Below are 27,750 nucleotides of genomic sequence, written 5' to 3' on the forward strand. Positions count from 1 at the left end.
TGATCACAGCCCATTAAATTGAATTCTCCACCTGCCGACGGATTACAACCTGCAGTTTCATGTTGCCGGCCTTTGCCACGGGCTGTCCTGATTCCTTGGCTCACACCCTGAGTGACCGGGCATGCCGGACACTGGCTGGGATCTCAGACTCAAAACCCTGGCCTCGAGCTGATCACAGTGCATCGTGGCCAAGCATGAGGACGTTCCAAGTGTGCACAGGCCACAGATCGTCTTCGGGGCCTCCCAGACTCCCAGGAGTGTGTTGTTTCTGACTCAGAGGCTCAGGGTGAACTGCAGCTGTGGCTTCAGATTTCTGGAAGCCAGCTGGACTTCAGGGATGCAGGATGGCCTGATGTCACCAAGCAGAAGGCCTTCAATTACAAAGCAAGGATCAGCCGGACAGGAAGATACGAAGAGGGAGGTCAGTAAAGGATCAATGTGTCTGCTTCCCCTACCCACGAAACAGGAATCCCCACTTAGGCACCAAAGGGGAGAAGGGTAGGGAAACAAACTAATTGTTGATTACTTTCAAGGCTAAAATATCCGTTGGTCCAGCTCCGGGGCCTCTCCCTAGGGCTCAGGCTGCAAAGTGATTGATGTAGAAATGCTTGCAGCCAGTGGGGCCTCTTGGGCAGGTGCCACGAGTGGGCAGACAGACAGGGTGCGTTTTCTTGGTGCGGATTCTCAGAAGCCAGCCGCCTGCTGCCCGGCGTCTTCCAAGAGCTGCTTAGGGAGGCTCTGCCAAGGGAGCGCGGGGCCCACATGGTCCTGCAGATGGTGCTGGGAGGTTTCAAAGGAAGGAGGACCGCACTTGGGGCGGCGGGAGGGAGGAGAGCGGCAGAGCGGCTGACTGTCCCGCTTTTGTCAGACAGGCTTGGGGAGCCTGTCTTGCGCTCGACAGGTCTGGTCCCCTCGGAGGCCACTTCCTCAGACAAGCCCCATCTGACCTGCACCTTGTTCACCATGATGCTAAGAGCATGGAGTCATCATCCTGAGAGCCAGGGCCTGGCTCAGTGGTCACCCCAGCCCTGGCCAGTGCCTTCAAGGACATCACAGCGGGGGGGGGGTGTGCTCCCATTTGGCAGATGAGAAAACTAAGGTTTGGAGAGAGTGGGGTGCCTCAAGGCAGGGGACCACTGAGGCCAGAAGAGGGGGGACTGACAGTACACAAATATAAAGGATGAGGGTGGCCAAGGGTTGCCCGATGGCCAAGGGGGATGAACGTTGCTCCCCTACCCCCGTGAGCCCACCCAGGCCTCATCATACCTGGCCTGGCACCCAGGAGACTCAAGTTCTATCCAGACTTGAGCCAACAGGCAGCATGACCACCTAAGTCTTGGCTTCTCTCTTCTGCAAAATGACAGGGTGTGCTGTTCCAGCCCCGTGTGGTGTGTCTGGACTCACCAGGGACTCTGGCCCTCAGAAAGCTCCCGGCCCCAGGAGAGATGCATGCACAAACCAGCAGCCTCAGGGCAGAGCAGCTCCCAACTGGCATGTTCCTTTGATCCTTGAGTCTCAGTTTTCTCAACTGTAAAACGGGGATTATAACAGCTCCAACCCACAAGGATACAGTGACACAGTTAAATGTCCTGGGAGAAACACAGCATTCCATAATGGTAACAACTGTTGTTACACTTGCTGGGAGCTCAGAGGAGGATGAGCTGGGGTGGTTGAGAGGGTGGTCCTAGAGGCCTTCCTGGAGGAGGCACTTCTCAGCTGAACTGCAGATTAAGCAGGGTCTTGGCAGGTGGTCAGAGGAGCTGAGGCGTAAGGGATAGGGGCTGGGTGATCCAAACCCTATGAGGTGAGGAGGGGGCGTCTCTGCTGCCTTAGAAGGGTCCGCAGGAGGCAGAATCTGAGATTTTTCCTCCACTCTGACGAAGCTTCTGTGGAAACCAATTACAGGCAGAATGTTGCTGGTGGTGCAGCTGTGGAGTCCCCCAGCCTCTCAGGCCTCTTGATTCTGGAAGGAGGGGTGGCGGGCTGTGGCAGAGGCAGATTCTTGTTTCTAAAGAACAAAGAACTTGGACATGCGAGCAAATGCAACCCTTCAAAGGCAGCCCCTGGGGAGCCTCTGCTGGCTTTCCTGGGAGGCAGTCACTCCTCCAGTCCTTTCTGGACGCCTCTGGGCGCTCCCACCCCCACCCCACGCCTGGGCTTGCTGGCAAGAGCACAGTTGCTGGAATAAAGTTGAGCTGGGTTCAATCCTGGCTCTGCTTTTCACGGGCCTTGTGACCTCAGACAAGTCACGGACCCTCTCCAAGCCTTAGTTTTCCTCTTTGTAAAAAGGCACCAACAGCAGCCCCTTCCTCACCCCGCAGGGTCACGGGGGACATGCAACAAAAGGGAAGTGTGAGCTGAGCGGGGGGTCGGGGGTGGTGCGCAGTAGGTCTAACCAACGTCACCTCCCTCCCCTTCAGAACCAGCTGCCAGGCCCAGAAGGAAATGGGCCCACTCCTTGTTTTTGACTGAAAATGGTACCCCTGGGCCTGGCGCCCGGCCATGTTTCCCAGGCTTGGCAGTCGGCGTCCGCCGGCTCCTGGCACACACCGCGCAGAGCTGCCATTTATCAGATGCTGAGACCCCGGGCTGAGCCTCCACGTGCATCACCCTGTCTATGCTGAAAGTTTGAAAAATCTAAACTGCCCTGGACAGAGGCAGGCTTTCTCCAAGCAGATCGGTCAAGGAGCGTGGGAATGTTGTCAGCAGTCACCGTGGTCATTAGCATGTGCGGGGCTCCGAGGATGCTCTGGAGCAGTTCAGAGCCAGGCAAAACCCCGGGGCTGTGATGTCACAGCAGGTCCTCCCGCCACCACAGCCTTGGGGACCGAGAGGTCTGGCCTCAGCGGCAGCCGCAGCGGAGCAGGGAGGAGGCAGCACCCCCGGTGGACTCCGAAGTCCCGCTAACTGGCGTCCCTCGCGCAGCCCCGTCGCCCACATCCTGGCTTTCATCTCCGCTGAGCCTGATCCCCCTGCCGGCTGGGCTCCACTCAGGCGGCGGCTCCTTTGATGTCTTCCCTGTGAGAGAAGGATTTTCCTCCCACCTGGGGAGCGCAGGTAGGGGGGGGACGGGCACCGTCGGGGGGAGGGTTTCGCTCACAGTGGAGCCAATTAGAGGCCCATCTGAGCCGCTGACCCCACGGCAGTAAAATGCCCGGCAGAGCACGGAGGTTTGGGCCGCTGAGCTCGTGGCGCGGGGGGAGGCTGGCTGCGCTGTGGATCCAAGTGGGGACACAGAGCAGAGCTACTTCTATGGCAGGTCCCCATGGTCAGAGGTGCTGAACTGGCCCCGATTCCTGTGACCCCGGCTGGTGATTATGCAAAGACAAGGGCCTGGCACACAGGCCCACTGGCAGCTCTGCTGAGGCAGATCTTGGCGGGGACAAGGCTGTGCCTCGGGGCAAGGAGGCAGGGCAGAGCGGGACCCAGTCTGCCTATGCTGGGCTGGACCTTCCTTTCAACCATAAAACCCACGCAGGGCCCTGGGCCTGACCACCCTATTCCCCAGACCCTGAAAGGTGGCCGTGCAGGACACAGGGCTACCCCACTGGTCGGATGAGGAAGGGAATACCCCAAGGGGAGATGTGACCTTTCCCATCTCACACGGCTGGGGAGATGAGCTAGAAACAGCCGCTTCGTTCCCCCCATCAGCTTCCAAGTGAGGAAATTTGGCCTCTATTTTTACAAATCTTCCTCCTCCTCCTCAAAAAAAAAATACTGCTTGACTGTAAGATCTTAGAGGGTGAGGCTGGGTTCCTCTGTTGGCAGGGAATCCCGGAGGCTCAGCACGGACCCCCGCTACCCTTCCCCCGGGCCCTCGCCACCCCCCACAGGTGAGCTGCCTGAGAAGGACTCCGACTCTCCCCACCAGGAAGACCAGCACTGCACTATCCCCATTTAACAGATGAGAAAAGTGAGGCTCAGAGAGGTGGTTACACTGCCAGAGGCTACCAACAGTCACTGACGTGGCAAGTATTTAGGGAGCACAGACGGCGTGCAAGCCCTGGGCGGACCCCTGAGCTACAGCGGCCCCAGACGATCAGTTGCTGCCCTGCGGAGCTCAAGCCCGACTGCGACACGGACAGGCGACACCCAAACAGGTGACTGCTTAGCCGCACCTGTGACGGGTGCAAAAGGAGAGCATGAGGCGTGGACCTGAGAGGCCTCCCAAAGGACACAGCGACCAAGCTGGGCCCCTTGCCCAGGGTCACAGGTCAGCAGGGGCAGCCTCTCCTTCCTGCCTCTCCCCCTCCATTTCTGGGGCAGGGGTGGAGGTGGCTGCACGTGTCACATTTAGGAGTGGCCTTGTTGATCAGTGTGACCTTGCGTGGCCTGGGCCACTGTGGTCCCTGGTGAGCGTGGAGAGGGGCCAGGACTCAGCTGGGGCCAGCGACCACATCAGCTGAAAGGCCGCCTCGAGGCACGTGTCCATCTGCGCCCTGACCTCAGTCCCACACGGTGACTCCCCTGCTCTCAGCCAGGGTTCAGAGGACAGTGGAGCCCACCCTGCCCCCAGGAGAAAGCCGAACTCCTAGTGCGCCCACAAAAGCCACCCAACCCAGGCCCTGCCTGCCTCCCCGCCTGTCCCAGGCCCCCCGAGCATCACACACCAGCAGAATGGAGCTACCTTGGTCCCTGAACAAGCCCCACCACCTCCCTGCAGACCCCACACGAGTCTCTTTGCCTGGAACACTGCTCTCACCTCCTCCCCCAGGGTTCCAACCTCCCAGTCTGGCAGGCTCTCTAGCCTCCCCAGACTGGGTGAGGAGCTCTCCTCTGGGCTCCCCACACCCCGCAGCCCTGCAGCCCTCATGCAGGTCAGCTGATTTGTCCAGCTCCCTGCCAGGCCTGTGGCTGACACCCCACGGTTGAGTGCGTGAACCAACAAGGGACACATGTGACAGTCAGTTCCACAGACATATACGTGCAGCTGGCCTTGAACGAATCTCCTACCCTCTCTGAGGCTGCCCTGCCAGACTCCAGGCATTGGAGGGGTGCTGGAGCAGTGCCGGTCGGGGCAGTGGTATATAAACTGTGAAGTGCCCCTTAGGCAGGCAGGGCCGCCGCACCCCATCCTCGCCCAGTCCAGGTTCCCTGGGAAGCAGGCTCTGGTTGGCGTGTCCAGCCGCAGGCGCCCTGTCCCCCAGCGTCAGCTCTCGAGGCCCAGCAGTTTGGACATGGAGCCTAATGAGGATGGATGGTATTGGGGTCCAGAAAGGCAGCAGCCAGCTCCCTCCCAAACAACAATTGAGTTTCCGAGAGATTCCGTGTGGCAGGGAGGTGATCCTGACAGACGCCCAGAGGTATCTGGGAAAAGATTGCTTTTGACGGAAGCCCAAATGGATATTAACGTCTATTGGCCTCGAAAGCACTTCTCAGCTGAGAATAGCCTTTCTTCCAGGACCCCGACCCAGATGTCTGAGCTGAGCAGGCCGGCATACCTCATCGACTCCCCTCTAATAGCCCCCGAAGCCCGGGCCCTAGGAATTACCTGCCTCCCAGCCCCAATCCTGATTGACTTCCCAGGAGGCTGGCTTCAAGTCCACTGGAGTGGAAGACGCATGGCCCCGGCCAGCGTCCTGGTCCTTCATTAAGCCTGTCCTAAGCCTTAACTCTGATTTCTGGGCTCTGGCTGGCGCTCTGGTGCTGTTCCGCCCGCCAAGGGCTTCCCAGGGATGAAGGCCATAACTCAGATGTTCCGAGTTAGGCAAACAAAAGAGCTTTCAGGCCCAGCTGTGGGGCCAGTATATTTCAATACTCCCCCCTGGAGCTTGAAGAGAGGTTGAGAGGCACTTCTGTCTTGGGGTCTCGGGGGATTCTCAGCTGCTTTCGCACAGGCTCCTAACCGCAGGCTCTGTCCTCTGAGAGCATTCGCTTGCCGCCTGCCTCGCTCGGGCCTCCCCGGCAGGTCTCCTGCTCGGGCTGGCTGCTCCTGCCACCCTCACCCTCGCATCCATTGAGAAGCTTCCTTCCCCCTCCTCTCTGCCTGGACGTCAGGACGCCAGAAACAGTCAACACCAAGGGCATGGTTCACTGTCATCAATAGTTACTGGACAGCTGCCAGACCTGCGCTAAATGTTCCGCAAGCATTTGGAATGGACGTAGGTCAAGCCGCGAAGTGCTCAAGTGGGCATGCGTCTTTGGGCTGTCCTCCATCTTCTGAGGTTTGGTGGGAGGCAGGGATGATTCCCACCATAGCAGCTAAAGACTCCGGCTGCTGGCTTTCTCAGCCTCCCTGCAGGGAGCGGTAGGCGTGTGACCCAGGCCTCACCAATCCGAAGCTCCCACGGACTTTGACTCAAGCAGGGGAAGCAAAGAAGCAGGGGCACCAGGAATCTCTTCCAAAGAAACAGTGAGATCTTGGTGGGGGTGTCCGTGCCGAGGTGGAGCCGTGTCCGCTGCTCAGAAGCAGCAGCCCTGGGGCAGTGGGGTTCTCACCAGGCAACCCCTGGCTGCGTCTGGGGGCTCTGTTCCTGGCTGCGTGGCCCTGAGCTGGTTTTCTTTGACCTCCCAGGCTCCCTCCAGGACGTTCCTCTTCTGCTTCAATCAGCCACTTTCTGTTCCCTGCAGTTAGGACCTCTAAGTGACACAGGTGGGTATCTGCATTTCACAGCCGAGGAAACTGAGGCTCAGAGAACTTAAGTAACTTGGTCTAAATCACACAGCAGGACTGAGAGCCACACTCAGGTCTGTCTGTCGATGTTGCACCTGCCAGGCTTTCTGCCTCTCTGGCAGAGGGGTTTAATGACAGGCCTGTCCACTGAGTGAGTGAACTGCCTCCTCCCCTTCTCTCTCCCTGCTCTGCCCAAGGACATGCACAACAAGGTTATGGTTCCTGAAGCACAGTTCTTACCCCATCTTTCCTTCCTCCAGCACCCTCAGTAGCTCCCTAGTGGCTGCCGCAAACCCTGCAGCCCGGGACAGCGACAGCACTAGCCTCACCTCAGCCTGCTGACTGTTCCCTGCCTGCGCCGCGGGCTTCCTGACTCCTGGCCCTTGTTAGGTTGCTCGCTCTTCCTGGAACCCCTTCTCTTTCTTGCCCGCTCAGAAACCTCTCCCACCCTTCAAGGCTCATCAGAAATGCCCCCTTCTCCATGAAGCTTGTACGAGCCTCCCCCCCCCACCCCCGCTCACCGTGACTCCTTCCACCCCAAATCCCCACACACTCTAAGTTCCTTGGGGAGACTAGGACAGGGGCTTCTCCAGCTCTCCAATTCCCTGGTACCCAGTACACAGTAGGTGCTCAGAACTGCCCATGTGAAATTAAACGTGCAGCTGAGCCAGTTTTACTGGTCCTGCTTTCCTTTGTCACTGGGGTCCCAGCCACAGCCTGGGAGGCTGAGCCACTTTCAGGGTGGAGCACAGATGTTACCCAGAGACAGTGGTGCAGGTTGTTCACTGCTCAAGGGCACCTGGCCAAGGGGCGAGGCTCACATCTGTTCTCCTTGCCAAGCCCAGCACCCCAGTGTGCCCAAAGGAAAGGACATGCATTTTTAAAATTTGCACAGTCACCCAGTGGCCTCAGCCAGAGCCTCAGGAAAGGGAGGAAGTTCACCAAGTTGTGGGGGAGGGGTAGCAAGCTCACCTCCCACATTCAGGATCCCCAGCTCTAGAACTGAGGTCAGCAAACCATGGCCCCTGGACAACTCCTGCCCGCTGCCTGTTTTTATGTGGCATGTGAACCAGGAATGTTTGGACATTTTTAAATGGTTAAAAAGAAAATCAAAAGAAGTACATGTTTAAACATCCTTTGAATAATATTTGAAGAATACATGAAAATTTGATGAAATTTAAATTTCAGCATCCACAACTAAAATGTTGTTGGGGTGCAGCCTCGCCCAGGTGTTTCCGTTTTGCCTGTGACTGCGTCCCCCCATGAAGGCAGAGTTGGGTAGTTGCAGCAGAGACCATGGGAGACCCGTGTGCCCACCCGGCTCTAGAAGGGGCCTCCCAGCCGGCAGACCTGGAGACCCCCAGGTCTTCAAGCCGGGGCCTCTGCCCTGCCCCTCCACCCTCTTCTCCCGGCTCCGGGGAGGTCTCAGACCACCCATGGCTGCCCCACCTCTGCCTCTCCATTGCTCCCACTTCCCACCCAGGCAGGAACCAGAAAGGACAAGGAACTCATGACGGCTTCTTGCCAGGAAACCACGGGGGTCTCTGCTCGCAGCAGCTGCGCACCCCCTTTATCTCCTGCACACACACCATCCACTGAATAACTCGAAAAGTCAGCGTCCACACGGGTTGGCCCTAGAACTCACATTAGCAATGGTTCATTCCAGGACACAACCCCAACGCCCTCTGGAACCACGGCTCCGGGTTGGGGGCGGCTCCATGGTCAGACGTGTTAGACCAGCTCTAACATCTGCTCCCCCATGGGCCCCCCAAGGGTTAGCACATGACCTCCACTTGCCCTGTGCAGGCTTCTGTGAGCGTGGAGTTCTTTGGTGAGATTTTGGGCAGATTTGTGGGAGCCAGAGGGCACTTGGGCAGGACCAGGCCAAGGGTGGAAGGCTGGGTTGAGAGGCTGCTCAGAGCATCCCGGATTCACCTGCACAGCCTCCTGGGCTGCCCCAGGGTCTGCCCTGAACGTCTCCAGGGCCCAGAGGGAGCCAGGCGTGGCCTTGTTGGGTGCACACACAAGCACACTGAAGCGCAGTTCTTACCCCATCTTTCCTTTCTCCAGCACCCTCAATAGCTCCCCAGTGCCTGCCCCAAACCCTGCAGCCCGGGATATTGACTCACTGTCCAGCCGCCACCATCTGTGTGCATGTCACAGTAGACCTGGAAGCCAGCAGGGTCGTGTGTGGGGAAGACAGAGTAAATGCCATCTTCCTGCTGTCCACTTAGGAGGACGTCCAGACAGTCACGTGGCCGAGAGCCTGAGACAGGGAAGGTAGGAGTCAGGGTGGCTGGGCCAGGCACCTGTGTCCCCCCATGCCCTGTCCCTAGGTCTCTCTGACTTGTCTGTCCACCCAGCATTGTCAACTCATTGGGTGGATTTGGTGAGTGGGCACCCTCTCTGAGCCTCAACTTCCTCATCTGGAAAATGGGTACAGTGAGCCCCGCAGCAGGAAGTCCTCAGCAAACAGCAGCAGTGTTTCCTTATCAGTGAACAGGTTGGGGGCGATGCAGAGAGGAAGCTGGGCAGCCAGCTCACCCAAGGAAGACTGGCCCCACCCCACTCACCGTTGGCACAGCCCCGGAGCCGTGATCCCCTGGTAGGCGCCCTCTGAAGGTCAGCCTTGACGTGGGGCCGGCCCAGCCCCCGGTCCCTCTGCAGGGCATCCAAGACGTCGCTGACTGAGTTCACCAGGTGAGCCATATGGCCTTGGCTCTCGGAGAGAAGCTGTGGGGCACAGGGATGGGTGAAGCCTGGGGTGGATGGAGCACGAGGATGGGTGGAGCCCCAGATGGGTGGAGCGCCAGGGTTCTTCATCCATACTGCGCCTTCAGCCCAGGTGAGGCGACTAAAGGAAGCCCTGCTGTGCAAGTGGAGGCAGCACCTGGCACCAGGCAAAGCTGAGTTCAGACTCCCACTCACTCCCTGGCTGTGGGTGAGGGATCAACCAAATCTTGAAATGGGGCTAACGCCGTGTTCCTGACCCAACTGCTTCAGGAACCGGTGACAACTCGGGGAGTACCCTGCACAGCGTGGGGCCCAGAGCAGGCACTCAGTGCTCAGTGCCTCGGTGCCTGCCCAACTGCAAGAATTCATGAGACACCTTACAGGTTACAAAACACCTTCACCAGTGTCTCTTCTGATCCCCCAGCAAGGCTGCAAAGGCAGGGGTGATGGACCTGCATCCGACAGGTAGGACCTTGGGGGTACTGCACCCCCACCTATCCCCCTTGTGAATATTGCTTTGACTTTCCAGAGAATCTCTGAGGTCCACCCCCGTACCTCGCCCCCACGGCATTGCCAGCAGGGAGGGCTTGAGGTGTCATCCCTGGGGCTGACTGGCAGGACAGGAACCCAGGGTTGCGTCATCTTGCAGGGAGCCCAGGGTAGGGGCAGGTCAGGGGCCGAGGTTTGGACCCAGGCTCTGGTGTTGATTCTGGGTTTTGGCTCAGGCCCCTCCTCCATTCACTAGTGAGTGACCGGGAAGGGTAACCGAGTCCCGCCCCCCATCCGTTTCCTCCTCTGTGAACCACAGCAATGGGCCCTGTTTTTCTCAGGGGTGGGGGGAGGCTCACTGTGGCATGTGTTCAGGCCTGAGTGCTCAGTCTGCGTTCTCTAATTGTGCCGTGGCCTCTGCTGATGGCCACCCTTCCCGAGATCGCTGTCCAGAGGTTCAGAGCTCAGCCAGTGCATCTCTGTCCCCACCACCGGGGCCTCTCGGCTCTGCCTGCTGCCCGAAGGGTCTGTGCGGTCTGTCGCCTCCCCACCCGGCGGCTCCAGAAGGCGGCAGGACCACAGGGAGGGGAGGCAGGGTCACGGGCAGCTTGCAACCAGCGAGCATGGAGCCTGCTGGGTTTTTACACACTGAATCTGTCACTTGCCAGATAATAGCTCGTTCGAGGAAGGAAAATAGAAATATACAGTGCCGGCAGTTTACAAAATATGATTCTCGGCTTGTCTGGAAGCAGGGGCCCTGCAAAGCTTTTAGTTTCCCTGTCAGTTTCTCCTCTGCTGAGCAGCTGATTCAGTCAGCGCTGAGGCCTGGAGGGGAGAGACGCGAGGGGGAGAGGGCATTTGGGCAGGACGGCGGGTTTCTCCCTGGGCTTTACTGCCATGTCCTGTGGACAGGTCCTGCAGGGGGAGCCCCGGAGAGGATGCAGGCAGCTCCCGGAGGGCAGGGGCAGGGGCCCACTGTGCAGGGTGCGGGCGGCACAGATAACCGGGCTCATCCGTTAAGTCAAATCGGTACTGCCTGTCCTTCTGTGACGATGCAGACACACTCGAGAAACTCAGGCACGGCCAGCTCTTGCTCACGGGCAAGGGAGACCTCAGTTTAAACCAGCAAATGATTCAAGTTGAAAATGTACATATAAACATGCCCTGAATTAATGGGGAAAGTCGGTTCCTGCTCACTGAGCTGCACAGATGCGTTAAAGAGGACTTGGCAGCTTTTAGAGGCAGGGAAATCGGAGTCGCTGCTTCCAGCCCTTCTCAGTTGTGTGACTGAGCTTAAACAAGGCACTTCGCCACGCTGAGCCTCAGGCCGCCCCTCCAGAGAATGGGGCAATGATCCCCACCTCCAGGGGCTATTGTGTTACAAAGTCCACACGGTGAACCCAGAAAGGGATTTTCAACACTGGCTCCCCCTGGGCTGAAACTGTCATAATGAAAGAGACGCTGATGTACAGACAGCATCTCTCACCTGCTGCCCACCAGCCGGGAGCTGTGGGCCATGAGCGCCGGCATCCTGCAGGTGTGGACTGTGTCATCCCTGCGTTACAGGCGAGGAGGCCCAGCCTGCAGAGGGCACCTGACACGCCCAGGGTTCCGCGGCTGGTGCTTGGTGGAGCCTGGACTGGACCCCAGCTCTGCTGACTCTAACCCTGAGGGCAGAACCGCTCTGCTCTGCCGCTCCCAGGCCAGTAGGCTCGGGCTGTTCCTGCCCGTAAGTCACCCAGGTGCTTGTTGACCTGTGGGACCTAGGGGGCTGGGAATGAGGCCCAGGGATGTGCCTTTTAACAAGCAGCTCTGGCAACTCTGGACGTGGCTTTGACAAAGCCAGGTCTGGGCTGATCAGTGGGGGCCTGGGACACTTGATGTAGAGGAGCTCGGCCCTGCAAGACACATGAGTCTGAAATCACCTTGAGTCTGTGGGAAATGAGTCAAACATTCTTGTGAGAAGTAAATATATCAGGTGGGCCCAGGCACTCCTGGGCCCCAGAAGAGCTGTGAGTCTTACAGGAAGAGCCCTAGGCCTCTGTACAGGTGGGTGGGGGAGACCCCGGGGCCATTCCTCCTGGCTCCCCAGCCTTGCCCTAAGGGTGAGGATTTGTGGGTGGGCCTGGCTGACTGAGGCTGAGGCATGTGGAGAGTGAGGTGGGGCACCCAGATCACCCAGAAAGTGTGGAGGTTTCCCCAGGCCCTGCTGATGAGGGGCGGGCATGCTACAGATGGAGGGGCAGCGGGAGGGAGGCTGAACACCCCCTCCCCGGGACGGGGAAGCCGCCTTCCCGTCAGTCACCCAGACAGGATGATGAGGACTGTAATTCCTCCAGCTGCAGCCTTCAGAGGGAAGGAAAAGACCCATTGCTCATGAGCTGTTGGGTGACTGGTCATCTTGGGTGTCCGGAAGGGGCTGGGACCGATGGCAGGGGTGGGGCTCACCTCCCAGTCCCTAAGGACCTGAGTCACAGGGGACGGGGAACAGGGCTAGAGGCTGGGCAGTACTCAAGAGGCCAGATGCCAGGCCTGACCTGGCCACTGTACCCTGGACAAATCACTGCCCCTTTCTGGGCCTCAGTTTTCTCTTCTGGAAAATGACCGAGGGCCAATGAGATGACTCTGAATCTCTGATCCTTTGAGGGGGCAAGGTCCTGCTGGTGCTCCAGGTGTGGGCAATGTTGGAAACCCTTCACCCAGATCTGCCTGGTGCATGCTGGGACCTGGCTCTGGGTGGAGGTCGGGGCAGGGCTGTGGCGGAGGTGGTGGGAAGGCTAAGGGTCTGGCTGGGCTCCTCAACTGGTCCCTCCTTCCCTGGAAAGCTGTGGGCATCGAATGGCAGTGAACGGGGGCATGTGGGGAGGCAGTGCAGTTCTCTCTGGCCTCATGGCACAGCCTCAGGGAGGGCTTGTCACTGACCAGCCACGTGACCTTGAATCTCAATTAGCCTGATGGAGGCCATGTCCTTCCTCACCTGGGTCTCACCTACACTGGAGTACCTGGGAAGCCCCTCCAGCCCTGGATTTGACCCGACTGCTGGATACTGTGGGTGCTCCTGCAATACCCAGGTCACCAGGATGGCGTGCAGGAGAGTTTGAATCCTAGCGCCACCAACTGTGTGGCCTTGGATGAGACACTCATCTCTCTGAGCCTCATTTGCTCATCTGTAGGTGGAAATCACAACAGCCCCTAGCCCCAGGGCACTCAGGGATTGAGTGAGGCCCTGGGCGTCAGGTGCCCAGCACAGGGCCAGCACAGGGTGGCAGAACCCCCATCCCCGCCCCCCGCCGCAAGACCCAAGGTGCAGACCCTGCTCCTACCTGGATGAGGCGGCCCTGCTCGCTCTGCAGGGCGCTGAGCCCCTGGCCCAGCAGGCTGTGCCCCTTCCGCAGCCCCACGCACTCCGCCTGCAGCTCTGAGGCCCGGGCCAGCAGCCGGGGGAGCTGGTCAGCCAGGGTGTCCAGCAGCTCCTGCTCCTGTTCGCCCGCCAGCCGCGGCTCGGCCTGGCGCTGGGTCAGCGCCTGCAGCACGGAGGCCTGGGCGCCCTCCAGGCGGGCGAAGCCGTCGGCGAGGTCGGGGCAGCGGGGGTCGATGAGAATGCTGAGGCGTGAGCTGTCAGCCCTGTCCACGGTGACCAGGGCGCTGTTGGCACCGGCCGGCCCGGTGCTGACGACGGGCGGGGGGGCCGTGCCGGGCACGTGGGCGTGGTTCAGGAAGAGCACGGTGCCGGTGACAGCCACGGCCAGCAGCACGGCCAGGGACAGCAGCACAGTGCACAGCACGTAGCTGCAGCTCGGCCGCTGTGGCCAGCCCGAGGCACGTGGACGCAGAGACAGACAAAGGGACAGACAGGAGAGAGAGGGGGCCGCATCAGAGGCAGACCTGGGCCTCCAGCTCTGCCCGGTGAGGAGGGCCTAGGCAGCCCTAGGACGGGGCCTCTGGCCTTTGTGAGGCCTGGATGAGGCTCAGAGGATCCCCTTCCTGGGGACAGGGAGGTAGTGTGGAAGGGAACCACACAGAGAGACAGAGATGAGAAACAGAACCCCAGAGGGGAGACAGAGACAGAGACAGAGACATACTAAAGATGGCCAGAGCGAGAGAGCAAGAGATGCAGGGAGACAGAGATGGAGAGGATGACAAGGGAACCCAGGCAGAGCCGGGGAGACTGATGGATTAAGAGGCATCTCTCCCTTGCTGCCCCTGCCCTGCCCCACATGGCCTGCCCCAGGGGCCACATGTCCCGATGTGGAGCCCTCCCGGGTCCAGTAAGGGTGGGAGGTGAAGACTCCGACTCTGCAGCCAGTTGCGCCAGGCTCAGGTCCCCAAGCTGCCATTTCCTGTGGTGTGACCTTAGGTGAGGGACCTCACCTCCCTAAGCCTCAGTGTCCTCATCTGTAAAATGGGGACAATGATGACATGCCTGCCCCACAAGCAGGTGCCCACTGTGCAGACTCAGAATGAGGGAACTGTAACGGTGACAGCAGCGATGCTATAAGTCATTGCCCTGTCTCAGCAGAATGAGTGCCTCAGGGTCATGTGCGCCCATCACTGAATGTCCCTTTCAACCCAGAGCATCTCCATTCCGAGTCCTGAAGCCTGTGCAGGCCCATGAGGCTGCCACGAGTCCCCAGGCACAGGGTGGCCACCCAGGCACCTCCTGTCCCCTTTCCTCCTCTTTCTCCCCCTCTTCACAAAGCACCGCCCCCACCACTCCACCCCCGGGTCCCAGTGAGGACTAACAGCAAAGAAGACTGGAACCCAGCGCAGCTTGTAATTAAAGGAGGCACCGTGACATACAGCAAATCCAGACTCCCAGGACCAAATCACTCACAGCCCAAAGGGAGCTTACAGAGTGATCACTGAGCGTTTGACACACGAGGAAACTGAGTCCTAGAGAGGGCCAGGGGCTTGTCCACAGTCATAGAGCAGAGCAGATCAGAGGCAGAGATCAGGCAGGATTCCCAGCCTCCTGCCTCCTCCCAGGGCCAGACGTCTCCTGCCACTGAATTTTCCCACATTTTCAACTTTCTGAATTCAAGATGCATCTTTAAATGAGTTAGTATATTAAGTACTTGGAGCCATGCCTGGCACGTTGTGCTTGTGCAATAAATATTAGCAGCTTTTATCTCATCATCAATGTGCACAGAGCATCTGGAGGTGTTGGGTTTTTTATTTTCCACCCAAAGTGTTATTTCTGCGTCACTGATGCTAGGATATACCTTCCCTGTTATTGTTTTTTTCTTTCCTTCACATTTTAACACCTCTGACGTTTGGGGGATCCCACAATTTTAATTGGCAATTTTCTCTCTCTCTTGGTGATATATAAAAGAGCCTCTTACATCCTGCATCTAACTATGAGAAAATATGGTAGCACAAACAGCTTCTTTCCCATAAATTCAAATTCTACAAGTAACTCCTGAATCTCCTAGTTGGCACCGGAGGACGATGGGGTCAAGGGGGAGGTGCAAGGAAGGAGTTGCTGTTGTTGGCGGGACGAGGGAGAGAATTCCTTAGCCTGTCCCTGTAGTGATGGGACTCAGCGCCCCACCCCTCCAGTCTCCACACCTGTCCAGGGAAGCGGGGGACCATCCATCCCGGGCTCCGCAAAAGCTACATGAGTTACTCCAGCCCAACCCAAACACGTCCGCTCCCCTCCATCAGCTCTGCACAGGCTGCTCCCTCCGCCCGAGGCCTCCACTTCCCCTGCTTCTCTTCTACCAGCCTGAACTTGCTCTCCTCCTTCAGGGTTCAGCTAGATGTCATCTCTTCCAGGAAGCCTGCCTTGACTCCTCAGCCCTCCTCCCAGTTTGAGCAGGGCTCCTCCTCCATGTTCCCAGAGCCCTTGCTGCCCCCAAGGTGGCACTTATCAACATAGCCGTTGCCTTGGACTTCATTCATTCACTCAAACATCCATTCAGCGTTACCTGGGTGTCCCCACGAGCCAGGCTCAAGCCAGTCCCTGAGGAGTCGGCAGCAGGCAGCCATCCCGCCTGCCCCGAGGGAACTCATGTCCCATGGACTGTGATTCTTGCCCTCTTTGGGGGCACGGATCCCTTTGGGAATTTGATGGAAGTTGTGGACACAAGAAAGCTGGGATTCAGGGACTGGCAAAGCCCAGGTCCAGGAAACCTGCCCTGGACCGAGAGCTGCTCCCCACCGCCCAAAGCACAGAGTGGCTGGTGGTCGGATGGAAGGAGGGAAGAGTCGACAGGCTGGGTCGTTTCTCCATGACCTTGCTGGTGTAGGGAGGAGGTGAAGGCCCTGGGACCCACAGTGCTTAGTGGGTCTGAGGCCATGACCTCCACGCTGAGCCCTGTGCCCACCTGGGACAGCCTGACTCAGAATGAAGGCCACCTCCAGGCCACCGCATCCCCATCACTGGGGGTCTGCAGGTTCCAAAGGGACGGGCACCACATCATTACCCCCATGCCTTGAGCGCATACTGTGTTCCTGCCGATGAAAGGTCCAAACAGCCCCCTGCTGTGGTTGGCTTCATTTTGCAGGTAGGAAAACTGAGGCTCAGAGAGAGAAGACCCTTGCCCAAAGGCACACCAGAGGCAAGCAGTCGAGCCAGCGTTTGAACCGGGGCCAGGTGACTCTGGAATCACCCCTCTGTGCCAAGGCTGCTTGCTGAGCGATCCCACAGCAGTCCTCCCTTTGCCAGAAGTGTGACCAGGGTGTGAGAGACAAAGCCCTGTGTCAGCAGTTAAGTTCTCTCCTGGAGTCCATCGGGAGACACCTTGCCCTGAGCAGCTCTAAGTGACATCCTCCGCTGAAGAGCATTAAGATCCCCAGCTGGCAAGGCAGAGAGGCCAGCCGCATCCCCTCATCCCGCTGCGTCCCCAGGACTCAGCCCACTCAGACACCTGCTTCCACCCAGGCCCTTGGTCCCTGGCGGGGAGGTGAGGGTGCAGAGGAGGGGAGTGGCTGGAGAAAGCTGCAGGGGGTCCCCTGAGGGGCAGGGGGACAATGAAGCCTGGAGATGAAACAGGCCACTCAGCAGAGGAGAATTAGTCTTCAGAGATCACCTTAAACATGAAGTGCTGGTGGCTTTTATAGGCTGCCGTTGACGTGCCTTGCAGAGAAAGCTGCCCGAGATAACAAGGGGGGCTTCGGGCACCAGCAGCCCAGGGCGCGCGGCGGGGGAGGGGCGCCTACTCGCCAGCCTGTGGCCGGGGTGGGGCGGGGTGCACAGCTGGGGTGTGCAGGAGGCGGGCGGAGGCACGCAGGGCCCCCCAGGGGCAAGGAGCGGGAGATGGTGAAGGCGTCCCAGGTGGTGGGCATGATGGGGAACCAGGAGCCCCGGGTCTGAGACCCACTGCTGGCACTAAACACCTGTGTGAGCTCCCAGCCGGAGGGACCCCAGGTACCGGCCCACAGTCAAAGGCGGCCCATGAAGCCCGGGCCAAGGAGAGGGCAAGATGGGCTCACGCCAGGGGAGGCGGGAGGCAGGAAGCCCCAGAGCTGCCTCAGTTGAAGGGTGGCATCTGTTCCAGCTGTCTCCTCTGTGTCCCCAGCCTCCAGAAGTGGCCATGGGGTCTGGTGGAGGACTCGAGGGCGCTGGAGGAAGGGACTCATGGCCACGGTGCTCTGTGAGCCAGACCAGCCCAGCCTGCACCCCCTGCCTTCCTCCTTGTTTTCCAAGGGAGCTGGGTAGCCGTAGTCCCCTGGGTAGGCTGAGACCACACTCCTTGTATCAAAGTAGGAAGAAGAAAGTCTTCCTCCAGGAGGAGGCCAGGCAAGGTTAGATCCAGGTGCAAGCCACTCCCAGCCCCCCATCTCCTAGGAGCACCCCAGCCATAGGCAGGACGGCTGTTCATCATGACAGAAACACGCTGTGTGGCCTCAGATGGGGAAACCATGGGTGGGCAGTGTGTGGTTGGGGCCCATGAGGGGCTCTCGGGCACCAGGCTGCAGATGGGCTCATGGATCAGGGGAGGGAGACGGCCCAGCCCGTGCCCAGCCCAGAGCCCCTGGGGGAGTCCTCCTCACCTCTCCCCAGGGAGCCACATCTGCTCCCATCGCCAGCAAAAGGCTCCTGACGTGGGCTGAACTCTGATCCTCTGGCCCTGGTGGTGGGGATGTAGGGGTCCTAGAGACCCCTTAAAGTGACGGGCTGGTTGTTCTGCTCAACATTCTGGTGTCCCAAAGACTTGGAAAGAGTGCTTGCTGGCTTGTCCTACGAGTCCTGAGGACCAGCTCCCCATCCTGCTGGGGCCTCTTTGTGTAACCCATGCTGAGGGAAGCCTCAGGATCACCGGGGGGCAGGGGGGGATCCGGGGGAGTGGCCAGAGGGCTGCTAAGGGACAAAGAGACAGCGCCTAGGAGCTGCCCATGTCTGCCCCCTCCCAAAGGCTCCAAGCCCCCTGAGCTCTGTCAATCCCCAGAGACCCCTCAGCTCTGTGTCCATTTCAGATGAGGGAGGGTATCCAGATGTTTTCTGTGAGGGTCTTGCCCACCTTCCCCAGCTCTGGGCCCCCAGCCCACAGACCCCCAAACCAGGCTCCCTCCACCCCAAACCTGAGCGCTCCTGAGATTCCCACCCACCAATGGCACCAGCTTCACTGACCACCCCCTCCAAAGGCGGGCACCTCCCTGGGCTCCCCTCCCTCAGCCCCACACCCAGCCAGCATCTGGCTCTGTCCATTCCACCTCCTTTGATCCCCCGGCCCCTCGAGCCCCGCACCCAGGTCCAAGCCCCGTCACCTGCCTCTAAATCGCTGTGATGGTCTCCCCGCCGGCCTCCCCGACACCCCCCAGCCCCACAACCCATTCCCCGCACAGCAGCCAAGAGCCCTCCTGATAGCAGAGAGCCCAGGACACTCCCGCTGAGACCCCTCCAGGGCTACAGAGGCCTCAGGAGCAGTTTCGGCTGGTCCTTCCTGCCCCCCAGCCTCAGCTATTCCTGCCACCCCCACCCTGGCTCCTTTCTGTCCCCAACACACCTCAATCTCCTCAGAGGAAAGACTTGGCAAATGCTGTTCAGTTTATAAACATCACTGCCCGGGGAAGTGGTCTTTGCACTCCCACCCCTGGCCACCTCTGGCCTCCCCATCCAGCCACACCATTGGGCCGGGTGGTGAGCTCCGTGGGGCAGGGCCGGGGCCTGAGGAGGGGCTTAAGAAAAGACCAGAGAAGGAAGGAGTCCTTGACTTGTAGCCCTTGTGGGCCTGTCCCTCTCTTTCTTCACCCTCCTTCTCTCCCAACCCAGGCACAGTGACCTCCCCCCAACCCCAGGCCACGAGAGGACTGAGGCATGTGTCGTTTTCTTTATCATGCCCATCGTGGTTTGTAATAACACCATGATGTGAGTTTTTTCCTCCCGTGAGGCTCTAAGCTCCCAAGGCACAGGTTCACAGCTGCACCTCCTAGCTGAAGCAGGGACCCTATACATAGTCATTGAGTGAATTAACTGCAGCAGGGTTTAGGTTAGACATCAAGAAGAACTTCCCAATGAGTTTTTTTTTTTTTTCCCCCTTTCTGGAGTGTTTTTAGAAGTTTTGAAAATATCAAGAGACATTACCTGGGATAGGTCAGAGGTCAATCTCCCCATAGAGGGGCTTGCCTTGGGGACTGCTGAGAAACAAGCCCCCTCCCAACAGGGGGAGACGGCAACAGGGTGACTTCCTGCCCCATGCTCCGAGGTTAGGAGAATCATGTCTATTTCTAGATCCTTTCATCTGAGCAACTCCGAACTCCTGGCAAATATTCCACCGTCATTGCCTGCCCTAAGGGTGTGAGAGCCCCTTCATTCTGCAAGCAGAGAAAGGATGCTCTCACGAAGTCGGCTCCTTGTCCAAGGTCACCCAGCAAATGAGGAGCTGAAGCCGGACAGGCCCAGGACACAGGCGGCCTGAGGCTGTCCCCAGAAATGGCAACACTTGGATGCAGGCCCTTCAACGGCCGTGGGTGTCGTGAGTGCCCTGGGAACTGCGCACCGGGTGCTGGAGCCCTCTCCTTGGTAATTACATAATGCGGCTGAGCAGGCTGAACGAGAAAGGACAGCCAGCCTCTCGTCTCTGTGTCTTCCCACTGAGGCTCATCGGCCACCCTGGAGGACCCAGATTCAGGTCCTGGCTGCAGCACTCTTAGCCTCAGTTTCCTCATCTGTCAAATGGGTTGATCATTCCTGCCACCAACCTCCCAGGCTGGCTGTGACTAAGAAACATGAGATATGGAGATGAGCCCAGCTGGTGCTCAGTGTGTGACACTAGTTTCTTTTCCCGAGGAAGTGCCCTGTTAACCTCAGCCAGGCCCTTCTGGCAGAACTGGGTGGTCAGACTGCTCTCCCCGGTGGGCAAAGGGGAGATCATGACACTGACAGCCTGTAAAAGGGGACAAGCTACTTTGAGAATCATCCTCCTCAAGGGTGCACAGTGCTTTGCAGTTTGCAAAACACACCAGTATTTCACTCAGCCCTCATAACAGCCCTTGTGAAGTGAGGAGGAAGCGGGGATTGCTGGTCCCATTTTACAGATGGTGAAGCCCAGACTCAGAGAAGGGGAGTAACTTACCCAGAGACACAGAGAGAATGTCAATGGTCAAGAAGAAACTAGAAGCAAAAGAGGAGAGAAGGCCAGGCCCAAAGAAATAGACCCGGAAGGAACCAGGGCAGGGAAGTCTCTCTCTTTCGACAGTGGGCACAGGGAAGGCCTTGCCTCTTATCTGAAACTTCAGACAAGCCTGGAGATGGCACAGGACAGCCTCCCTACATGCTGGGTCACCAAAGGAGTAGGGCAGGGAGGCGGTGCTTGATATTTGTCCAGACACCCGGGGCCACAAGCCCTAGGCAGCCTCTGATGCCAAAGGGCAGATAGCTGGGCTCTGGCCTGGCAGCAGCTGGAACACACATCCCAGGAAGCAGCAGAGAGGCCAGGGCTGGCCCAGGAGGCCTTAAAGCCACATTGCAAACAGATCCCTAAGCCACTTTCCTTGAGACACAGCAGCACTTGCTGGCTCCTCTCCCATGGCTCCTCCTGGCCAGGTTTCATGCATTTCAATTCAGCAAGTATCCCTCAGCTCCCAACCTGAGCTGCATGGAAAGACAGGACCCTGGACCCAGGGGAAGACCCCAGGATGGGGGCCCAGAGGGAGCTTATGTCCAAAGGGAGCTCCTGTTGGAGGTAGGAACAAGGCAGGAAGATAAAGGCAGCTGAGCAGCACAGGCTAAATGCTGCTGGGACTTCAAAGCACAGCCACTAGGCATCAGGGAAGGCTTCCTGGAGGAGGTGGCATTTGAGTAGGTTTTGAACTATATATATGGAGGATTTCCCTGAGAGAAGCAGGGTGTATGTGTGTGTGTTTGGGGAGCTTGTTGGAGCCAACAAGATGAGACAGCAAAGGTTTGGAAATGGGCACTCTGGGTGTAGGACCGGATGTTTGCTAATGACAAGCAGTCAGTACCTGTAAGGGGCTAATGGGAAGGGAGAATGGGCCAGGCTGGGGATGGCTTGAACAACAAGGCTAGGAGGTAAGACTGCTCTTGTTAAGCCGGGAGAAAGTCAGATCCCAGCTGGAGAGGACTTTTTGTTTGAGGATGGCTTGGGTGTGGACCTGATTTAACAGAGGAACCAACCACTCTGGGAGTCATTGGGAGAGGCTTAGGGGTCAAACCTGGCTTTGAATCCTTGCTTTCCTGCTAGCATGCTGCATGACTTGGGTGCATGCCTCAATCTCTCTGAGCCACCGTCCCCCTGGGATGTGGGCAGGTGCATCCCTGCCTAGCCCTCAGGCTGCTGCAGAAAGTGAGGTTGTGCAGACGGTTGGGAAAGGGCTTTGCAAACTGTGAAGGCACGCCACAGCAGTGTCACTCCAGACAGAACACGCAGCCTGCAGCTCCTGAGAGTGAGGGGCCGCCAAGGCCCGCCCCTGCCACCCCCCTCCTCCTGCCACTGCAAACAAGAACTGTTCCTTCCCCAATGACATCTGTCTGGGAGAAATTTGAAATTTAAAACGGGCAGCCCCATTATTTCCTCTCTGTGGCAAGTGAACCTCCTCATTTCGCCTGCTGGCCCTAGTCCCTTGGCAGCCCAGCCTGGGGCAGCCCTAGGGCTGCCCCTCCACTCAGCTTCCCATCTCCAGCCCCATCTCTGGCCAGCCCTGGAGCTCTGCCCTCAACCCCCTTCCAGTGCACAGCCCTGGGCACCCTCCACTGCCCCTGAAGAGGTAGCAGGAAGGACGGGATGAACAGACCTGGTGCCCAAGGACCCAGGTTCAAATCCCAGCAGAGCTGCATGGCCTCCGGCAGGAGCAACCCCCTTTGAGCCTTGCTTTCCTGGTGTTAAAGCTGGAGAACCATAATATCCAGTGTTCTTTCATGAGGCACATATTTATTGATCCTCTGCTGCATGAGGGTGGGGTAGGCTTGCTAAAGTGTGAGGATTCAGAGGGGATGGGGCGAGGGTCTCATGCCAGGCACCTGGCATAGGATGGTAAGTGGTTCAGATGCCCATTGTAGAGGTGAGGCAACAGAGACGCACACTAAAGGGCTGGTCACACTGTAAACTCTATAGGTCCTCTACTTAACTCTGCGCACGCATGCCCCTGGGTCCGTTGGAGGAGCAAGGGGGCTCCGCAGCCAGAACCCCAAGTTCAAGCCTCCCACGGAGGAGGAGAGGAGGGTACCCGCCCTGCCCGGGGCCTCTCGGGTACGCCCAAAACTCCAGGCCACCCCTCCGGTCGGAGCGGACACCGCCTCGCCCACCGCCTCGCCCACTGTACGGGCCCTACGTCCCCAAACCCCGGGCCCGCGCGTACCTGCGGCTTATCGCGCGGCCGGTCCTCAAGTTGGGAAGCGCCGCCCATGGTCTTCCACCGGTCGTTGACCATCTTCCGGCAGGACTGGCGGGGACGCCGGGCGAGGCGCGCCGCTGCGGAGCGCAAAGGCGCCGAGGTGGGCGCGGGCTCGGGCGCTGGGCCCGTTCTGCCCGCCGGTTCCCCGCCTCGGTGCCCTGCGATGGGGCGGCCCGAGCCAGCGGGCGTGTGTGTGCGTGTGTGCGAGTGTGTGAGTGTGCGTGCGTGTGTGCGCGCGTGCGGATGTGTGCGGGCGACAGCGGGAGCGCGAGAGCCGCCCGCTGCCCGCCCGCCGCTCGCGCTGCGCGCCGTTCCCGCTCCCCGCTCCCGCGCCTCCCCCTGCGCGCTCCTCTCCCTCCTCCCTCCCTCCTTCTCAGTCTCCGGGTCTTTTTTGCCTCGGACTCTCTTTACCTTTTATTGCTCCCCCGGTCTCCCTGTGACACACACGCACACACCGCGGACGGCGACAGTTAAACTCCACCTCCCCAAAGGCCAAGATAGAGGAGGCAAACCGGCCCCAGACCCTCGGGGCCCTCCGGGAGGGCAGCGAACAGCCGCGGACAGCCCGGCCCTCGCTGGCTCCGGAGGGGCCTGAGAACCCCCGGAGGCGCCTCCTCGCAAACTTCCTCCGGAGCCGGACTCGCGCTAACTCACTACACACGGTGGGCACGGCGCTGGGTGGGCCCCGAGGACGCCCCCAAAGGGCCGTCGGGCGTCTCCAGGGCTTGGCGCCGCGCTCCTCTTGGTCCCTTCAAGGTTCAGGGCTCGCCCCTCGACCCGGGCTGGGGCGCGGTTGGGGGATGGCCCAAGTGCGCCCCCTGCGGGTCTCCGAGGACTGGGTCCGGACTCCCGGGCAAGTGCGCTCAGTCCCCGAGTCTCTAGCCACGAGGGCCCTCCCCCTTCGGACCTGACCCGCGAGGCTGGCCCTGGGAGTACCTCGGCCAGAGTCGGCAGACCTACGTCGGTGCCGTTTGCGGGCGGAGAGCTGGTCCGACGCCTCCCAGCCCAGGCGGCCCGCGGACTGAATTGGGATCCCCGCCGCCGCGACAGCCGCCGGCGCTGCGGTCTCGAGTACGAGCCGCTCTGCGTTCTGCCCGCGCTCCCGGCCGATCGCCCGCGTTCCCCAGGCGCGTCCTGCTCTGTCTCAGCCCCCGCCTCCTCCTCTGCCCGGGAGAGGAGGGATTTATGCCGGGAGGGGGCTTCGTAGCCGCCCCCTCCCACTGGCAGCACTTTTAAAAGCATTTAATCCGCCCGGTGCAGCCTTCAGAGGTAATTGACAAAGTCCTTAATCTGCGCTGTTAACGAGCTGCTATTGTGGCTTCTGACCGGGAGGCGCCCACACGACCCGACGCCCCGTTCCCGGCCAGCAGCCCCCTCCCCGGGCCTCCGCGGGAGCCTGGCCGACTGCCCCTCCCCCAGCCTTCTCTGCGGCTCCTTATCTTCTGCTCCCCCAGCTTCAGAATAGACACCTCTGTTCCCTGCTTCTCCCCAAAGCTGTCTTCCGGCTCCCGGGGCGCCTTGGCCCGCCACGCTGTTCCCTGGCACCGTCTTCGTCTCTCCCCCACTGGCTGCCAGTCTGTCGCCCCATCTTCATCCCTCTCCCAGCCCCTCACTGGAGAGGGAGACTGCCTGGGTGTGGGGCAACGCAAAGCTGGGACCGGGGGCACTCCCTGCCCCTTGCCATATGAGCAGACTGTTACCCACCAGAAGCTGGGTTCACAGCCTGCCAGCTGTTTGTCTCCAGCCTCCTCTTCTTTCAAGGGCTGCCTGCTGGCCTTACCTGCAGCCCCACCCCCACTGCCCCAGGGAGGCAGCCCAAGGAGCCAGAGAGGGTCCCTCAGCACTGGCCGGGAGTCAGGGGACCTGGGTTAGTGTCCTGGCACCGTGGCTCTTTCTAGGTGGCACCTATCCCCTGAGACCTGCGGATTAAAGGAATTGGCAGGTGACCGCTTGGACCATCAAGTTTGGGCAGAGGGGTGTGGTGGAAAGCACAGGGTCCTGGCCTGGCGCAAGCAGCTGTGCCTCTGAGCCTCGGTTTCCTACGGTTGCCAAAAGTTTAACTGTATTCTCTTCAAAAAGGCTCTTGTGAAGTTCTAAGAGAGTGCATTGAAGCCCCTGAGCAGGGCGAGGCCTCAAGCTTTCCCACTATGACCTTGGGCAGATTTCCTGTCTTCCCTAAGCCCGAATTTCCTCACTGAACAAGAAATTGCAACTTCCCCCTTTTAAATGGGCGATTGTGAGGTTTGTAGGCATGAGACTGGGACTGCAAATCTGTGATTCCAGTTTGAGGAGAGGATGTAAACTCCAGACATGTTTATACACAGACAGAAGATCGCCCTTGGCGGACCCTGAACTGAGAGTCTGGATGTCGGCGGGGTGCTAGGGACCAACGGAGTTTTGGTATATATGCTCTGGGTGGACAGAGAAGGCATCCTGGATGAGGAGGGGGTGTGCGCTGGGCTGTGAAGGTGGGGACCTGTAGATGTTGGGGGAGAAGGCATGTCAGGTAGTGAAGCCACAAAGCAAAGGCAGAGGATGGAGAGTGACAGTAGCCTGCATGGGCTGGTGCCTACAGGAGGACGCTGGCTGGAGGATCTGCTCCCAGACCTGCAGGAGGGCGGTTGGACAGGTAGGCGGGGGCCACCTAGTGGCTCCTCCCGGCACTGTTCGCTGTCGGGTTATTTCACGTGCTCAGCCGCAGATTCCTCACTTTCTTGCCTCTGAGGGGTGGTGAGTGAGTGTGTGGGGTGGTCTTCACCCATCACCCACTCTGGGGTGATGCCCCTGCTCAGCCCCCCCAGAAGAAGAGTTGGCTCTGGTACAGCTCTGTCATGAGCCTGCAGGCCTTTGCTCAACACCTTATATGCTGCCCTCACCTGCCATGCTTGGGGCACTATCTCAGGAGAGGACCGTGCCGCTCTCTGGTCATCTGCCCGAGATCCATATGAGAAAATCGCAGCTGACCCCACAGAGGAGACAGCGCCCCACTTTCTGATTTCCTTTTGACAAAGCTGGTGTACGCAGAGCCCCAGAGATGAGCCCAGGTGAGCTCAGCTGGATCAGAGGGGTATTAGGGCTTTCCAGCCAGTCCAAGGCAGGGCATTCCAGGAACTGGCCAGTCACCCCTGCCCACTCCCTCCCTGCACATCCCCTCACCCTTCTCCCTCAGGCTCGCCAACTCCCCGTGTTCCTGTCTTTCCTGCCCATGGCCACCTAGACGTGATGGTCCCACCCACAGAAAACTCTTGTCTGGGATTTTTAGTTGAAATTCCAGAGAAAAGGCCTGTGATTCTTCCTACTCATCCTTTGGAGCCAGGATATATCAATCATAAGTCGTCAGCTGGCCGAAGACAGGTGTCCTTGTCTGATGGAGGGCATGGCTGTGGGGTCCTGACACAGGGCACCTCCCTTAGTGGGGAGTGGGTACAGGGCAGGCAGCAAAGTATGTCAACCTCAAGAGAGCCTTCCCATCAGGGAGACAAGATGACGTTCAGGGTTGCTGCTGTTTGACTTGCTGTGGCCCACTGAGCATCATCCCAACACTGAGCCCCGTGCCAGGCACTCTGCATCCTGCCAGCCACCCGGAAACACAGGAGCTAGCGTTATGCGCATTTCAAGGATGAGAAAACTGACTCCAAAAGGTAAGTTATGTAACTTGGGAAATAGCATGATTAGTAAAATGATACAAATAATAGCTACCCTTCAGGAAGCATTTTCATGTGCTGTGGACCATTCATTAGCAATAGATCTCATTTCATGTAATCTTCACCAGAAGCCTATGGGTGACATTAATATCCCCATTTTATAGATGAGGCAGCTGAAGCTCAGAGAGGTTAAGTGATGCGGCCAAGATCACACAACAATTGGTGGGGCCAGAATCTGAACCCAGGTCTCTGCCCTGTGGAGCAGATCCCCCTTTCTCACTCACGTCCATCCTCTTGGTTGGCTAGAGCTGGGCCTGAGACTAGTGCCATGCAGCTGGCCTGCAGCAGGAGCTCAGTGAACGTGAGCCGAATGTCAAATATGCTTGTCTCTTGGGGACCAGGGGATCGGCTGGCCGGGAGGTAGGGACCTCTGGCCTCCGTCCACCCGGCCTCTGCCCCATGCTGCCGAGGGCACTCAGCTCTCACCGTAAAGCTGTCTCAACTTAACTCTGACAGTCACATTTATCATTAAAAATAAATTTATCTTGGCTTCCCATGGCGTGGAAAGCTACTGTGCAGTGATTCAATGGGCTTGTCACCCCTCGCGGTTAGGCACGGGGAGCTGAACAACTGGATGGTCTCCAACTCCAGCTCCTCATTTTCTGCGGCAGGAGCCAGAAATGTACAGTGGGCTGACATTTAATTTAGAATCCAACACACCTTGACATAAACCCATAATACAAAGGCGGGGGCGAGGGTAGGGGGAGTCCAAGTGACAGGGCGGATTTCTTTCTTTCTTTTTTCTTTTTTCTTTTGCTTTGTCAACTCTGAGTGGTGCTGACAGTCTAGAGGCCGCAATCAAAGGCAAGAATTAGCACGGAGTGAACGTGTGTGTGTGAGTGTGGGAGCTTTTTCGTGGATACGGCATGCACAGGCGGGTGGGTCTGTGCCCTGAGTCCACTGGGATGCTGTGTGTGGCATCTTGCAGCGTGTCTGTCGGGTGGAACCAGAGAAATGTGTGCCAAGGCGGGGTTCTCAGGGCTGAGACTGGAAACCAGGAGTGGGACAGCTCGGACATAATGGGCCAGAGGGTACCTGCCCGTGGGTCTTGGGGTCTCCAGCCCTTTCCACGGGTCCTCCAACACACAGTCAGTGCTCTCTAAGTACGGAGCTTCTTTTAAAAGCTGGAGGCAGAGTTCCAGCTTTTCATTCAGCAGAACATCCTGATGGACTATTTGGGTGTGAAAAGCTGGGGGTTAGGCTTGGCCAAGGAGGGGAGGGCAGGACCTGGGAGGGAGGCCAGAAACCCAGGGAGAAAGGTGGTCTCAGCAGAAGCAGCTGGAAGAGGAAGGTTCATAGGGAGGGGGAGGGAGGCAGAGGGAGCAAGGAAGGAAAGGCCGAAGCCCACCCGGCCAGGTGGGGGCCTGGGGAGAAGGCTGGCCCGGGAGCCAGAGTGCGGGCGGGCACAAGTCCGAG

General features: G+C 59.0%; 1 protein-coding gene and 1 long non-coding RNA gene across 5 annotated transcripts in view; one reads left to right on the forward strand and one right to left on the reverse strand.

Annotated features, from left to right (window-relative positions):
* The window catches only part of FIBCD1 (fibrinogen C domain containing 1), a 35,650-nt gene extending 11,913 nt beyond the window's left edge, over positions 1-23,737 (reverse strand). The window contains exons 1-5 of one of the 3 annotated variants that reach the window (XM_032478676.1): positions 23,567-23,737; positions 22,595-22,707; positions 13,159-13,638; positions 9,187-9,346; positions 8,743-8,879 (exon numbers count right to left, since the gene is read on the reverse strand). In XM_032478676.1, the coding sequence (XP_032334567.1) occupies positions 8,743-8,879; positions 9,187-9,346; positions 13,159-13,638; positions 22,595-22,666 (849 nt within the window). In that variant the 5' untranslated portion in view covers positions 22,667-22,707; positions 23,567-23,737. Of the gene's footprint in view, positions 1-8,742; positions 8,880-9,186; positions 9,347-13,158; positions 13,639-22,594; positions 22,708-23,041; positions 23,422-23,566 lie in introns of those variants that run through there. The other 2 variants (XM_032478675.1, XM_032478677.1) reach the window with 2 other exon arrangements.
* LOC116663292 lies at positions 2,687-8,818 on the forward strand. Of its 2 annotated transcripts, XR_004319532.1 has the most exons (4): positions 2,687-3,057; positions 3,769-4,213; positions 6,515-6,592; positions 8,684-8,818. It is a non-coding gene; the product is annotated as an uncharacterized LOC116663292 (long non-coding RNA). The 2 variants fall into 2 exon arrangements; XR_004319531.1 differs by lacking the exon at positions 8,684-8,818 and having other exon boundaries at positions 6,515-7,681.
* Positions 23,738-27,750: the final 4,013 nt, after the last annotated feature.

The sequence above is a fragment of the Camelus ferus genome, chromosome 4, assembly GCF_009834535.1.
Source record: "Camelus ferus isolate YT-003-E chromosome 4, BCGSAC_Cfer_1.0, whole genome shotgun sequence".
Lineage (NCBI taxonomy): Eukaryota > Metazoa > Chordata > Mammalia > Artiodactyla > Camelidae > Camelus > Camelus ferus.